Source organism: Scyliorhinus torazame, chromosome 18 (genome assembly GCF_047496885.1).
Source record: "Scyliorhinus torazame isolate Kashiwa2021f chromosome 18, sScyTor2.1, whole genome shotgun sequence".
In the NCBI taxonomy this organism is placed as follows: domain Eukaryota; kingdom Metazoa; phylum Chordata; class Chondrichthyes; order Carcharhiniformes; family Scyliorhinidae; genus Scyliorhinus; species Scyliorhinus torazame.
Window position 1 is genome coordinate 24,652,464 of NC_092724.1, and position 17,093 is coordinate 24,669,556.

The 17,093-nt window shown below is 51.4% G+C and overlaps 1 protein-coding gene across 1 annotated transcript in view; it reads left to right on the top strand.

The window, feature by feature from the left end:
- LOC140395768 (SHC-transforming protein 2-like) overlaps positions 1-17,093 on the top strand; it is a 49,856-nt gene that overhangs the window by 16,232 nt on the left and 16,531 nt on the right. Inside the window, exon 5 of the mRNA XM_072483925.1 lies at positions 11,488-11,624. Within this exon, the coding sequence (XP_072340026.1) occupies positions 11,488-11,616 (129 nt within the window). The 3' untranslated portion in view covers positions 11,617-11,624. The remainder of the gene's footprint in view (positions 1-11,487; positions 11,625-17,093) is intronic.

Genomic DNA, 17,093 nt, shown 5'->3' on the forward strand with positions numbered 1-17,093 from the left:
ATGGGCCGAATGGCCTCCTTCTGCACTGTAAATTCTATAATGATGATCTTCTACTCCTTCAAAGAATCGGCTCATCCTCACCCTCGTGAGGTGAGCTCTGTTTACCACCTTCAGCTGTATCAACCCCAACCTCACGCAGGAGGTGGAGACGTTCACCCTCCGGAGCACCTCACACCAGGGGCGAAATTCTCCAGAAACGGCGCGATGTCCGCCGACTGGCGCCCAAAATGGTGCAAATCAGACAGGCATCGCGCCGCCCGAAAGGTGCGGAATGCTCCGCATCTTTGGGGGCCGAGCCCCAACCTTGAGGGGCTAGGTCGGCGCCGGACGAATTTCCGCCCCGCCAGCTGGCGGAAAAGGCCTTTGGTGCCCCGCCAGCTGGCGCGGAAATGACATCTCCGGGCGGCGCATGCGTGGGAGCGTCAGCGGCCGCTGACAGCTTCCCACGCATGCGCAGTGGAGGGAGTCTTCTGCCTCCGCCATGGTGGAGACCATGGCGGAGGCGGAAGGGAAAGAGTGCCCCCACGGCACAGGCCCGCCCGCGGATTGGTGGGCCCCGATCGCGGGCCAGGCCACCGTGGGGGCACCCCCCGGGCACAGATTGCCCCGCGCCCCCCTCAGGACCCCGGAGCCCGCCCGCGCCGCCTTGTCCCGCCGGTAAGGTAGGTGGTTTAATCTACGCCGGCGGGACAGGCATTTTAGCGGCGGGACTTCGGCCCATCCAGGCCGGAGAATCGAGCGGGGGGGCCCGCCAACCGGCGCAGCGGGATTCCCGCCCCCGCTGAATCTCCGGTGCCGGAGACTTCGGCAACCGGCGGGGGCGGGGTTCACGCCAGCCCCCGGCGATTCTCCGACCCGGCGGGGGGTCGGTGAATTTCGCCCCAGACCCCCTCCTCCATATCCTTTCCCAACTCTTCCTCACACTTTGCTTTGATCCCTTCCAGTGGTGCCTTCTCCTCTTCCAAAATAGCTCCGTAAACCGCCGACACTACCCCCTTCTCCAGTCCCTCTGTCGTCAGCACCTCCTCCAGCAATGTGGAGGCCGGCTCCAATGGGAAGCTCTGTATCTCCTTTCTGGCAAAATCTTGAACCTGCATGTATCTAAACATTTCCCCCTGCTCCAGCCCATACTTCGCTTCCAGCTCCTTCAATCCTGCAAACAGACCCCTGAGAAACAAATCTTTTAGCGTCTTAATCCCCTTCTCCTCCCATTTCTGAAAATTTCCATTCCACCGCCCTGGCTCAAATCTGTGGTTCCCCTGAATCGGCATTTCCCTTGACCCTGCCCCCAACCCGAAGTGTTGGCGAAACTGCCTCCAAATTCTCAATGAAGCTATTATTACCGGACTCCGAGTATTTCCCCGGGGCTATTGGGAGCGGCGCTGTTGCTAGCGCCTTCAATCCCGACCCCCTGCACAAACTCTCCTCCATTCTGACCCACGGGGAATCAACCCCTCTGAGCCAGCTCCGCACCTTCTCCACATTCGCCACCCAGTAGTAAGACATCAGGTTCGGAAGGCCCAAACCCCTTGCCTGCCTTCCCCTCTGTAGTAGCACCTTTCTAACTCTGGCCACCTTCCCTCCCCATATGAACAAAGTAATCCTTCCCCCAATCTCTCTGAAAAAAGCCTTTGGCAGGAAAATCGGCAGGCATTGGAAAATAAACAGAAATTGTGGCAACACGTTCATTTTAACCGCTTGTACCCAACCCGCCAGTGACAGAGGGAGACTATCCCACCTTGGCAGATCCGCTTTCACTCTCCCCACCAAACTAAAAATGCCCACTCCCGGGCAACCTGCATCCCCAAGTACCTAAAGTGAGTCCCTGCCCTACGGAATGGCAGCCCCCCCCCCCTCACCCCTGCCCCCACACCCGGCTGAGAGACCACAAAATACTCACTTTTGTCTAGATTTAATTTGTACCCCGAGAAAGACCCAAACACTCGAAACAGCTCCAATATTCCCCCTATCGTCACACTCGGTTCCGACACGTATAACAGCCCCCCCCCCGTACTATCCCTTTCCATACCACAAACTTCTTAATGCGATGGCCAACGGCTCAATCGCGAGTGCAAACAGCAGGGGGGACATAGGACATCCCTGCCTAGTCCCACGGTGGAGAGAAAAGTATCTCGAGCTGATGTTATTTGTGTGGACACTCGCCCTCGGCTCCTTATATAGTAGCTTTACCCAATTCACAAATCTTGGTCCAATCCCAAACCGCTCCAGAACTGCCATCAAGTACCCCCATTCTACCCGGTCAAACGCCTTCTCGGCGTCCAATGCCACAACCACCTGTTTCCTTCCCCTCCGCCGGTGCCATAATGACGTTCAATACACTTCCAACGTTTGAAAAGAGCTGCCTCCCTCTCACGAACCCCATCTGATCCTCACCTATCACCTTCGGGAGGCACTCCTCCAGCCTACCCGCCAGTACCTTCGCCAATACTTTTGCGTCCACGTTTAAAAGTGATATGGGCCGATACGACCCACATTCTGATCCTTATCTTTTTTTATCAACCGGGAAATCGATGCCTGCCCCAAAGTTTGTCAACCCCTTCCCTATCGCCTCTTCAAACATCCCCACCATCAGGGGTGCCAGCTTATCCTTGAACTTTTCATAATATTCCACCGGAAACCCATCCGGCCCTGCCACCTTCCCCAAATGCATCCTCCCAATCGCATCTTTTTATCTCCTGCTCCACTATCGCTTCTTCTAATGTAGCCCTGTCCCCCTCCCCTAACCTTGGGTACTCCAACCCATCTAGAAATTCCTGCATCTTCCGGTCTCCCCCAGGTGGCTCTGACCTGTACAACCTCTCAAAAACCTTGTTAATCAGATCCGGAGCCACCACCAACTTCCCTGCCCTATCCCTCACCTGCACAATTTCCCTTACCGCTGCCTTCCTCTGGAGCTGACCTGCTAACATACTACTTATCTCCATGCTCGTAAACTGCACCCCTTACTCACCTCAGTTGGCGCACCGCTTTCCTGGTAGATAGTCGGTCAAAGCTCGCCTGTAGTTCCTTCCTCTTTTCCAACTTCGCTGGGTCCCCATCTTCTGCATAACTCCTATCTACCTCCAACATCTCATCTATTACCCTCTGCCGCTCCAACCTCTCCTCTTTGACCACCCTGGCCTTAAACGAGATCACCTCAATCCTCACCACTGCCTTTAGAGCCTCCCAGACAATTGCCTTCGACACCTCACCCGTACAGTTGAAACCTACATATTCCTCAATTACCTTTTCAATTTTGTCACAGAACCCTTGGTTCCCCCAAAAGTCCCACATCTAATTCCCCCCCCCCCCGGCCTCTGCGCTACCCCCTTCTCCAGTACCATATCCACCCAATGCAGAGCATGATCTGACACTGCAATTGCTGAGTATTCCGTTCCGACCCCTTAACCCCAGCCAGCAAAGCCTTCCCCACCACGAAAATGTCGATCCGCGAGTATACCTTATGGATGCCGAGAGAAACGAGCACTCCAAGAGTCCACCCCTCCCATTTCCACCATTAGCCCAGCCAACGCCTTTGCCCCCCCCCCGATGGGACGAGCGAGCGCGGCCGTGACCCGACCGACCTTGGCTCCTGCACCAAGTTCCAGTCCCGCCCCCTATCAGTTCGTGTGTGTCCAAGTCGGGAATAGCCCCAAACACCTTTGCGAATCCCACATCGTCCCAATTGGGACCATATATACTTAACAGCGCCACTAGCCTCCCCTCCAGCGCCCCTGCCACAATCACATATCTACCCCCCTGATCTGATCTGCCACCACATTCTCCATCTGGAAGCGTACTCTTTTGCTGACCAACACCGCTACCCCTCGAGCTCTTCCGTCAAATCCAGAATGAAACACCTGACTAACCCAGCCCTTTTTAAGTCTCACCTGGTCCTTCACCCTCAAGTGAGTCTCCTGCAGCATTGCTACATCGGCTTTCAAATTTTTAAGATGCGCAAGCACTCTTGACCGGACCTCCTAGCCCCCTCACGTTCCATGTGACTGTCCTTACTGGGGGGGTCTCACCCCCCCCCCCCACCTTCTTATTCACCATCATCATACCACCGGGCCCTGCCCTTGAGCCTGACCCACCCCTATCCATTATTAACATCGAACCCCTTCTCCCCCCCCTCTCAAAATCCCCCCCTACATTTCCTCTTGAAAAAACATCTCCCAGTATCGACCCCCCCCCCCCCCCCCCCGCTGCTCACCTCATACGCCCATCGAACCTGCTAACCAGGCTCCAATGTCCGTAGCCCTCCTCTCACCTCACCTCCGTTCACTAGCTGACTTTAGTTAGCTAGTGCGGGTGCCCCCCCCCCAAAGGTCTACCGTCCCCTCCCATCCAGTCCCAGAGAAAAAAAACAACAATCCAACCCAAACAATTCACAGCCAAGCCCCTTTTCCCGGGCGTGGCCCTTCTCACTTGGGACTGGTCCTTTCCCTGAGATTCTGATCCAGTCTCAACCAGCAGATTCAAACTCTTTCCGTAAAGCAAATTATATCTTTAAAGTTACCACTCAGTTAGCCACAACCAACGTGTTTTACTGGAACAGCTTTTAAAATGAAAACATAGAAAGACGGGTAAAAAAACCAAGTCTTTCTCCTTCTGTAGTCCAAAGCAGTCAAACTTAAACTGACACCCCCTCTCACCTCACAGCCACAGCCCAGTGTGCTACAAGTCATATGATAAGAGACTAAACCTTCCTTAAAGGGGCACTCGCATGCCTGTTGGGGAGGTTCCTGTTGCTCATGGCTGTACATTGTTTGCTGCAATAATGTTCCTGGGGGAGGGGTGTGTGGGGGTGGTGGGAAGAGTGGGTGATGCTTCTGTGATCAAATATTGCCTTGCCTATTCCCTCCACACTCCGTCGCTCCGCTCGCCGCTCTCCCCTGCCCCTGTTGGGATGGTGTTGGTTACAGAACGAAGATGTATTTTTGGTCTTCTGTATGTTAACAGCAAGTCTTCATTAACTACTTGTAACTATGTACAGATATACAGTAAAGGATTCAGACTGGAGTTTTCGCTATCCTGGGTCTTAACACACCTCTGGCCAACATCACACTGACCCTGGCTCTGGGTCATGTACCTTCTTACATCACTGTGTGGGTGGTACTGCACTCAGTCCCACATTAACCATGCGTATACCAGATCCTTATTCTACACTTGCCCCAAGTCTTTATCCCATAGATATAGAGTTCCCCTACATTAGTTTACTTAAGTCTTAGGCTGGCACGGTGTCACAGTGGTTAGCACTGCTGCCTCAAAGCAGCGAGGGCCCGGGTTCGATCCCGGCTCCGGGTCACTGTCCGTGTGGAGTTTGCACATTCGCCCCGTGTTTGCGTGGGTCTCACCCATGTGCCTGGTAGGTGAACTGGCCACGCTAAATTGCTCCTTCAGTGGAAAAGAAAAGAATTGGATACTCTAAATTTTTTTAAAATGGAACGATAATGGACAAACTTGCTCCACAAAGACAGAAGAGAGATCAAAGATGAAATCCTAGTTGGAATACTCTTCAATGTTTGAGGTCTTGGGACTGTGCTTTTATGACTGGCGAACGACAATGGTTCTCGTCCTCTGCTCTCTGGAGGCGATCCAGAGGGATATGGGTGTCCCTCCTCAGAAGAGAGGGAGGCTGGTTACTGATGTACATCAGCATAAAAATCTGTTTGCTGCTCCCTGCTGTATTTTCTCCACCAATTGTTTCTGCTTGGCAGAGTAGAATTCCTCTGTGCAAGTGTTCGAGCTCACATTCAATAACTGCTTCTGCCTGTTAGTTCTGAAGGACTTCATGCATTTTTGTGAGAACTTCTACCGTCGCTCGCTATGCTGTGTTCTTGGCTTTCATCTCTTTGTATTCCTCTTTGGGAATGTAATGTTATTCCAAGGCTCCTTCCAAATGTGTAACTGTTGCCGTAGTCACTGCAGTCTCTTTCTTGCACTTCTCACCTTCCTCTCTGAAACGTGGACATTCTGAGTCTAATCTGAAAACTGAGTGACATTTGTAAGGTTCCTTCTTATGTATTCCTGTCTTTTCCCTTATTTCCTCTGCCCTTTATTTTTGCCGTTACATTTCTGTTCCATGGATCTTTAAGACATGTGTCTTTAAGACAGCCTGTCACTTTAATTCATGCAGAAGGAAGCAGTGGCCTGTGCCTTTAATTCAGACTGAAGGCCGTGCTGTTTTGGACTGGTGATTGCTGACTGACTGGCATCGGGGATGACTCGGTTTGATTGATTTGGCTGATGGCCATTGAACTGGCCCAAAAGGCAGTTCTCTGCCGGGTAACAGGTGGTGATTGGATATTTTCCCACTGGAATGTTTTTCAGAGACATAAGGTTCCATTTTGCTTTCACTTTTGACTTTGACAGCCCAGAGGTAAAAGACCCAGCTAAATCCTCTTCCAGAAAACTGTTGCTACGCCACTTCAAATCAAGTCCAGCTAGCTCTCTCTCCAATAAGCCTGTGGGTGTCAGATTCCTGAAAATAGGGCTTGAAGGCAGGCCATGACCTGAGAGCCAGGTCTGAGGAAACAGGGACTCTGTCTCTCCAGGCAAATTGTGAGCACAGGCAGCAAAACGAGGACTGTTTCACCAAGCTTATTGTGGAGAAGGGCTGCAAGGGCCTACCATCTGAAGCAAAGACTCTTTTCTCGTTCATGTACATTTCACCCCACCCCCCACTCTGTCTTTGTCTGCCTTATGTGTGTATGTAGAGGGTGGGGAGGCAAGATAATGTAGGAACATAGAACTGTACAGCACAGTACAGGTCCTTCGGCCCACGATGTTGTGCCGAACTAGTCTGAAACTAAGATAAAATCAACCTACTCCCAATCATTCTAGTGCACTCCATATGCCTATCCAATAACCGCTTGAAAGTTCCTAAAGTGTCCGACTCCACTATCATAGCTGGGAGTGTGTTCCATGCCAGAACCACTCTCTGAGTAAAGAACCTACCTCTGACATCCCTCCTATATCTTCCACCATGAACCTTATAGTTATATAGTTAGGAGTTAACTCCCATAGTTAGGAGTTAGGTACTTACTAATATTTAACCAACTACGTATTTCACCATTATTCTTAGTATAAATAAACAATAATTGTGTTTCAACTTACAACCCTGGTGACTGTAATTATTGAGCCATCAAAGACTTTGGAAATTTTAATAGGAATTATCGGTTAATTTACTTGTGCTGGGACTCCGGGGCATGTGGGCCTGGAATTGACTGCGTACTTGCCCAAGGTGGTGCAACATCATTTGGGGCTTAGTTCAGGGACCTTTGGAACGGTGATGGAAAAGTCTGGGTTACAGTATAACTTTAAAAGAGACACCAGGCTGACAGTGATATAACAGGATGGCTCTGGAAGCTACTCAGTGTTTTCCTTGAGGTGGAAGACCTAGCTCTGGTTTATTTAAACGAGCTTCGAAAAGACAAGCTCGTCGAATTGGTAGATGCATTAGAAATAGAGGGATCAGTTAGAGCTAAGAAGGTGGAGATAACGCAAGCCATTGCTCAACATTTAAATTTGGAAGAGACGCCAGGAACACGGGTGAGCCCACGAAGTAGAGTAGCATCAGGCATATTTTCTGGTGGGGACATGGAGCTGGGGAGAGTTTGGTAGCAGTTACAGCATGGAAGGGAATTTAAAAGAATAGAAATGGAGATGTAGCAGAGGGAAATGGAGCTGAGGCGGAGAGAAAAAGGGAATGGAGATGAAGCAGAAGGAAAAAGAAAGGGAAATGGAGATGGAAATGTGGAAGTTGGAGTGAGAGAAAACCTCCAGCGTAAGACACTGGAAATGAGTGGGAAGGTGCCAAAAAGTAGAGAGCTGCTTAATCCTAGAACCCAGTGGCGATATGTTTAAATTTATACGGGCCCTCCCAAAATTCGATGAGAAGGAAGTAGAAATATTTTTTAAGGCTTTTGAGAAAAGAGCAACAAATTGAGTTCCAAGAGCACAGTGGACGTTAACCCTGCAGAGTAAATTGACAGTGTATTCACAGGCAGTTTGTTCTTCCCTCTCCGAGCAGGAATCGAAGGATTATGATGTGGTACAAAAGGCTATTCTGGATGCATATGAATTTGAAGTAGAAAGGCAAACTTTAAGGAGACAGCTGGGGCAGACTTGTGCAGAATTTGAGAAGGTTCGCCAGAATAGTCCCGAGCATTGGGTTTGAAACTACCGATGAGGCTGTAAGACAGGTCATTCTCTTAGTGGAATTTAAGAATTTCTCCTATATAGTAAGAACCCATGTTGAAGATTCTCCCGGGAATCCCTCTTGTTCTACGCATGGCGTGGAAAATGGAATTGCATCCCACTTTACGACTGCAAGGGGATCGTAAAACTGGTGCAATTCAGCTCCGGTGGGAGAACACAGGGCGGGATTTTCCGATTGCCGACTCCGAAATCGCGTTCGGCAATCAGCCGGAGAATCAATTTTTGCCCTAAAATCGGGGGGGGGGGGGGGGGGCGGCACCGTTTTTCTGATGCCCGGCCCCCTCCAAAACGTCGTACTCGAGGAGTACACCGCATGCCGTTGGGACGGCCTCAGAACATCACCTGAGACCCTCCCCAGACGTCCCCCCCCCCCCCCCCCCCCCGATGGGCCGAATTTCCGACGGCGTCAGTTGTGTGTCCTCTCAATTAACCTGCCGTGGCGGCTGCGGACTGTGTCCAGTGCCACCACAGGCGAGCGGGGCGGAGGGGAGGGGGGGGGGGGCTTCGGCAGGGGCTTTGGGAACAGGTGGGGGGTGGTCCGGAGGTGGCGAGGGGGGTTACAGGGGGGCAGTATTTGGCAGGCTGGGTCCATGAGTGGCCGGCGCCATGCTGTGCGGCGCAGCCTCTGCAGGCGGCTGCCCTGCTTGTGCATGGCCTCGGACCCGGCCATTCTGCATCCGTATCGGCAGGTAAAGCTGGGGGCTGCTAGCCCCCCACCAGGCGGAGCATTGGTGCGGGGGCGGTGCCGACTTTTGATCGTAAGACCGGACGCATCCTCCGGACATAGCCGCAGAAAGGGGGAATCCAGCCCACAGTCTCTCAAACAGAGAATCCAGCTTTTCAGCATTGCTAGAAGGTTGAGGGTTTTGTTATCTCCAGCTGTCCCCATATTGGAATGGTGTTGCTTACAGAATGTGTCTATTAAGGAAATCTTTGTAGTTTAAAAAAAAATGTTTTTTTAAAATATAAATTTAGAGTACCCAATTATTTTTTTTCCAATTAAGGAGCAATTTAATGTGGCCAATCCACCTAACTTGCACATCTTTGGGTTGTGGGGGATCGAGCCCAGGTCCTCGGTTCCGTGAGGCAGCAGTGCTAACCACTGCACCATTGTGCCGCCCTATCTTTGTAGTTTTTTATATGTGGTAACAGCAATTTCTTATTAACTACTTGTAATTGTGCATTAAAATAATATATATGACCACAATCAGTAAGGATAACCAATGACACCTCCTCCACAATAGTCCTCAAAACCGGGGGCCCCGCAAGGCTGCGTATTTAGCCCCCTACTTTGCTCCCTATACACACACATGACTGTGCGGCAAAATGTGGCTCCAACTCCATCTACAAGGTTGCTGATGACACGATGGGGTCGGATCTCAAACAACGATGAGTCATAGAGTACAGGAGGGAGATTGATAACCTAGTGGAGTGGTGTAACGACAACAATCTCTCCCTCAGTGTCAGCAAAACTAAAGAGCAGGTCATTGACTTCGGGAAGCAAAGTATCGTCCACACCCCTGTCTGCATCAATGGGGCTGAGGTGGTGATGGTTGACAGCTTCAAATTCTTAGGTATGCACATCACCAACAATCTGCCCTGGTCCGCCCACGTTGGCGCTATGACCAAGAGAGCACAACATCACCTATGCTTCCTCGAGAATCTTAAGGAAATTGGGCATGTCCACACTGACTCTTACCAATTATTACAGGTGTACCATAGAAGCATCCTATCTGGCTGCATCACAGCCTGGCATGGCAACTGCTCGGCCCAATAAAGAACACCAAACAAAGAAAACTACAGCACAGGAACAGGCCCTTCGGCCCTCCAAGCCCGTGCTGACCATACTGCCCATCTAAACTAAAATCTTCTGCACTTCCGGGATCCGTATCCCTCTATTCCCATCCTATTCATGTATTTGTCAAGATGCCCCTTAAACGTCACTATCGTCCCTGCTTCCACCACCTCCTCTGGCAGCAAGTTCCAGGCACCCACTACCCTCTGTGTAAAAAACTTGCCTCGTACATCTACTCTAAACCTTGCCCCTCTCACCTTAAACCTATGCCCCCTAGTAATTGACCCCTCTACCCTGGGAAAAAGTCTCTGACTATCCACTCTGTCTATGCCCCTCATAACTTTGTAGAACTCTATCAGGTCGCCTCTCAACCTCCGTCGTTCCAGTGAGAACAAACCGAGTTTATTAAGCCTCTCCTCATAGCTAATGCCCTCCATACCAGGCAACATCCTGGTAAATCTCTTCTGCACCCTCTCTAAAGCCTCCACATCCTTCTGGTAGTGTGGGACCAGAATTGAACACTACACTCCAAGTGTGGCCTAACTAAGGTTCCAAATAGCTGCAACATGACTTGACTGGCTAATTTTTATACTCCATGCCTTGGCCAATGAAGGCAAGCATGCTGTGTGCCTTCTTGACTACCTTCTCCACCTGTGTTTCCCCTTTCAGTGACCTGTACACCTAGATCTCTTTGACTGTCAATACTCTTGAGGGTTCTACCATTCACTGTATATTCCCTACCTGCATTAGACCTTCCAAAATGCATTACCTCACATTTGTCCGGATTAAACTCCATCTGCCATCTCTCCGCCCAAGTCTCCAAACAATCTAAATCCTGCTGTATCCTCTGACAGTCCTCATCGCTATCCGCAATTTCACCAACCTTTGTGTCGTCTGCAAACTTACTAATCAGACCAGTTACATTTTCCTCCAAATCATTTATATATGCTACAAACAGCAAAGGTCCCAGCACTGATCCCTGCGGAACCGTAAGAAACTACAGAGAGTTGTGAACACCGCCCAGTCCATCACGCGAACCCGCCTCCCATCCATTGACTCTGTCAACACCATCCGCTGCCTTGCGAAAGCGGGCAGCATAATCAAAGGCCCCTCTCACCTGGCTTATTCTCTCTTCCAATCTCTTCCATTGGGAAGGAGATACAAAAGTCTGAGAACATGGATAACAGATTCCAAAACAGCTTCTTCCCTGCTGTTCCCAGACTCCTAAATGACCCTCTTATGGACTGATCTGATCTCTCTACACATCTTCTCTACTGTGTAGGACTACACTCTGTATGCTTCACCCTATGTCTATGTATTTACATTGTGCATTTATTGTATGTCCTATGTTTTCATGTCTGGAGTGATCTGCCTGGACTGTATGCAGAACCATACTTTTCACTGTACCTGGGTACACGTGACAATAAATCTAAATCTGATCTAATCTAATCTCTGCTCCTTCTTTCCAGGTTCGGACGAAGGATTTACTGTTTGAAAATATCACTCATCTGATTAATTATCACATTGAGAGTGAGGTTCCCATTGTAGCAGCTGAGAGTGAAGTTCGTCTGAAACAGATCATCCAGAGGAGACACTGAGTACGGCTGTAAGTGTCAGTCTCTGGACTAGAGACTGATTGGAAAGGATAGATGCTGTTAGTGTGAGAGCCGGGGCAAGTGTTACCACACAGGATCGTTCTCCGTTTAGCATTTATCTAGCAATGGAATAATGGGCTTACAAGTGCGGCCTCTGGGATTGGGAGAATCACACACACACCCGACGTACAGGGACTGGGAGAATCACATACATACCCGAGATACAGAGACTGGGAGAAACACACACATACCCGAGATACAGAGACTGGGAGAAACACACACATACCCGAGATACAGGGACTGGGAGAATCACACACACACCCGAGATACAGGGACTGGGAGAATCACACACATACCCGAGATACAGGGACTGGGAGAAACACACACATACCCGAGATACAGAGACTGGGAGAAATACACTCATACCCGAGATACAGGGACTGGGAGAAACACACACATTCCCGAGATACAGGGACTGGGAGAATCACACACATACCCGACGTACAGGGACTGGGAGAATCACACACATACCCGAGATACAGAGACTGGGAGAGTCACACACACACCCGAGATACAGGGACTGGGAGAGTCTCACACACGCCCGAGATACAGGGACTGGGAGAGTCACACACACGCCCGAGATACAGGGACTGGGAGAGTCACACACACGCCCGAGATACAGGGACTGGGAGAAACACACACATACCCGAGATACAGGGACTGGGAGAGTCACACATATACCCGAGATACAGGGACTGGGAGAATCACACAGACACACCCGAGATCCAGGGACTGGGAGAATCTCACACACACACCCGAGATACAGGGACTGGGAGAATCACACAGACACACCCGAGATCCAGGGACTGGGAGAATCACACACATACCCGAGATACAGGGACTGGGAGAATCACACAGACACACCCGAGATACAAAGACTGGGAGAGTCACACAGACACACCCGAGATACAGGGACTGGGAGAATCACACAGACACCCGAGATACAGGGACTGGGAGAAACACACACATACCCGAGATACAGAGACTGGGAGAGTCACACACACCCGAGATACAGGGACTGGGAGAATCACACACATACCCGAGATACAGGGACTGGGAGAATCACACACATACCCGAGATACAGGGACTGGGAGAATCACACAGACACACCCGAGATCCAGGGACTGGGAGAATCTCACACATACCCGAGATACAGGGACTGGGAGAATCACACACATACCCGAGATACAGGGACTGGGAGAATCACACAGACACACCCGAGATCCAGGGACTGGGAGAATCACACACATACCCGAGATACAGGGACTGGGAGAATCACACAGACACACCCGAGATACAAAGACTGGGAGAGTCACACAGACACACCCGAGATACAGGGACTGGGAGAATCACACAGACACCCGAGATACAGGGACTGGGAGAAACACACACATACCCGAGATACAGAGACTGGGAGAGTCACACACACCCGAGATACAGGGACTGGGAGAATCACACACATACCCGAGATACAGGGACTGGGAGAATCACACACATACCCGAGATACAGGGACTGGGAGAATCACACACACACCCGAGATCCAGGGACTGGGAGAAACACACACATACCCGAGATACAGAGACTGGGAGAGTCACACACACCCGAGATACAGGGACTGGGAGAATCACACAGACACACCCGAGATACAGGGACTGGGAGAGTCACACAGACACACCCGAGATACAGGGACTGGGAGAATCACACACACACACCCGAGATACAGGGACTGGGAGAATCACACAGACACCCGAGCTACAGGGACTGGGAGAATCACACAGACACACCCGAGATCCAGGGACTGGGAGAATCACACACACACCCGAGATACAGGGACTGGGAGAGTCACACACACACCCGAGATACAGGGACTGGGAGAATCACACAGACACCCGAGCTACAGGGACTGGGAGAATCACACAGACACACCCGAGATCCAGGGACTGGGAGAATCACACACACACCCGAGATACAGGGACTGGGAGAATCACACACATACGCGAGATACAGGGACTGGGAGAGTCACACACATACCCGAGATACAGGGACTGGGAGAATCACACACACACCCGAGATACAGGGACTGGGAGAATCACACACATACGCGAGATACAGGGACTGGGAGAGTCACACACATACCCGAGATACAGAGACTGGGAGAATCACACACATACCCGAGATACAGGGACTGGGAGAATCACACAGACACACCCGACATACAGGGACTGGGAGAGTCACACACACATACCCGAGATACAGAGACTGGGAGAATCACACACATACCCGAGATACAGGGACTGGGAGAGTCACACACACATACCCGAGATACAGGGACTGGGAGAATCACACACATACCCGAGATACAGGGACTGGGAGAATCACACAGACACACCCGAGATACAGGGACTGGGAGAATCACACAGACACACCCGAGATACAGGGACTGGGAGAAACACACACATACCCGAGATACAGGGACTAGGAGAGTCACACACATACCCGAGATACAGAGACTGGGAGAGTCACACACACATACCCGAGATACAGAGACTGGGAGAATCACACACATACCCGAGATACAGGGACTGGGAGAGTCACACACACATACCCGAGATACAGGGACTGGGAGAATCACACACATACCCGAGATACAGGGACTGGGAGAATCACACAGACACACCCGAGATACAGGGACTGGGAGAATCACACAGACACACCTGAGATACAGGGACTGGGAGAAACACACACATACCCGAGATACAGGGACTGGGAGAGTCACACACATACCCGAGATACAGAGACTGGGAGAGTCACACACATACCCGAGATACAGGGACTGGGAGAGTCACACACATACCCGAGATACAGGGACTGGGAGAGTCACACACACACCCGAGATCCAGGGACTGGGAGAATCACACAGACACACCCGAGATACAAAGACTGGGAGAATCACACACATACCCGAGATACAGGGACTGGGAGAATCACACAGACACCCGAGCTACAGGGACTGGGAGAATCACACAGACACACCCGAGATCCAGGGACTGGGAGAATCACACACACACCCGAGATACAGGGACTGGGAGAATCACACACATACGCGAGATACAGGGACTGGGAGAGTCACACACATACCCGAGATACAGGGACTGGGAGAATCACACACACACCCGAGATACAGGGACTGGGAGAATCACACACATACGCGAGATACAGGGACTGGGAGAGTCACACACATACCCGAGATACAGGGACTGGGAGAATCACACACATACCCGAGATACAGAGACTGGGAGAATCACACACATACGCGAGATACAGGGACTTGGAGAGTCACACACATACCCGAGATACAGAGACTGGGAGAATCACACACATACCCGAGATACAGGGACTGGGAGAATCACACAGACACACCCGACATACAGGGACTGGGAGAGTCACACACACATACCCGAGATACAGAGACTGGGAGAATCACACACACACCCGACATACAGGGACTGGGAGAGTCACACACACATACCCGAGATACAGGGACTGGGTGAATCACACACATACCCGAGATACAGGGACTGGGAGAATCACACAGACACACCCGAGATACAGGGACTGGGAGAATCACACAGACACACCCGAGATACAGGGACTGGGAGAAACACACACATACCCGAGATACAGGGACTGGGAGAGTCACACACATACCCGAGATACAGGGACTGGGAGAGTCACACACATACCCGAGATACAGAGACTGGGAGAGTCACACACATACCCGAGATACAGGGACTGGGAGAGTCACACACATACCCGAGATACAGAGACTGGGAGAGTCACACACACACCCGAGATCCAGGGACTGGGAGAATCACACAGACACACCCGAGATACCGGGACTGGGAGAATCACACACACCCGAGATACAGGGACTGGGAGTATCACACAGACACACCCGAGATACAAAGACTGGGAGAGTCACACAGACACACCCGAGATACAGGGACTGGGAGAATTACACAGACACACCCGAGATACAGGGACTGGGAGAATCACACACATACCCGAGATACAAAGACTGGGAGAGTCACACAGACACACCCGAGATACAGGGACTGGGAGAATCACACACATACCCGAGATACAGGGACTGGGAGAATCACACACATACCCGAGATACAGGGACTGGGAGAATCACACAGACACACCCGAGATCCAGGGACTGGGAGAAACACACAGACACCCGAGATCCAGGGACTGGGAGAATCACACACACACCCGAGATACAAAGACTGGGAGAATCACACAGACACACCCGAGATACAGGGACTGGGAGAATCACACACATACCCGAGATACAGGGACTGGGAGAATCACACACACGCCCGAGATACAGGGACTGGGAGAATCACACACATACCCGAGATACAGGGACTGGGAGAATCACACACATACCCGAGATACAGGGACTGGGAGAATCACACACATACCCGAGATACAGGGACTGGGAGAATCACACACACATACCCGAGATCCAGGGACTGGGAGAATCACACACATACCCGAGATACAGGGACTGGGAGAATCACACACACATACCCGAGATACAGGGACTGGGAGAATCACACACACACACCCGAGATACAGGGACTGGGAGAATCTCACACATACCCGAGATACAGGGACTGGGAGAATCACACACACGCCCGAGATACAGGGACTGGGAGAATCACACACATACCCGAGATACAGGGACTGGGAGAATCACACAGACACACCCGAGATCCAGGGACTGGGAGAATCACACAGACACACCCGAGATACAGGGACTGGGAGAATCACACACATACCCGAGATACAGAGACTGGGAGAGTCACACACATACCCGAGATACAGGGACTGGGAGAATCACACACACACCCGAGATACAGGGACTGGGAGAGTCACACACACGCCCGAGATACAGGGACTGGGAGAGTCACACACACATACCCGAGATACAGGGACTGGGAGAATCACACAGACACCCGAGATACAGGGACTGGGAGAATCTCACACACACCCGAGATACAGGGACTGGGAGAGTCACACACACGCCCGAGATACAGGGACTGGGAGAGTCACACACATACCCGAGATACAGGGACTGGGAGAATCTCACACACACCCGAGATACAGGGACTGGGAGAATCTCACACACACCCGAGATACAGGGACTGGGAGAGTCACACACACGCCCGAGATACAGAGACTGGGAGAATCACACACATACCCGAGATACAGGGACTGGGAGAATCACACACACGCCCGAGATACAGGGACTGGGAGAGTTACACACACACACACCCGAGATACAGGGACTGGGAGAGTTACACACACACACCCGAGATACAGGGACTGGGAGAGTTACACACACAC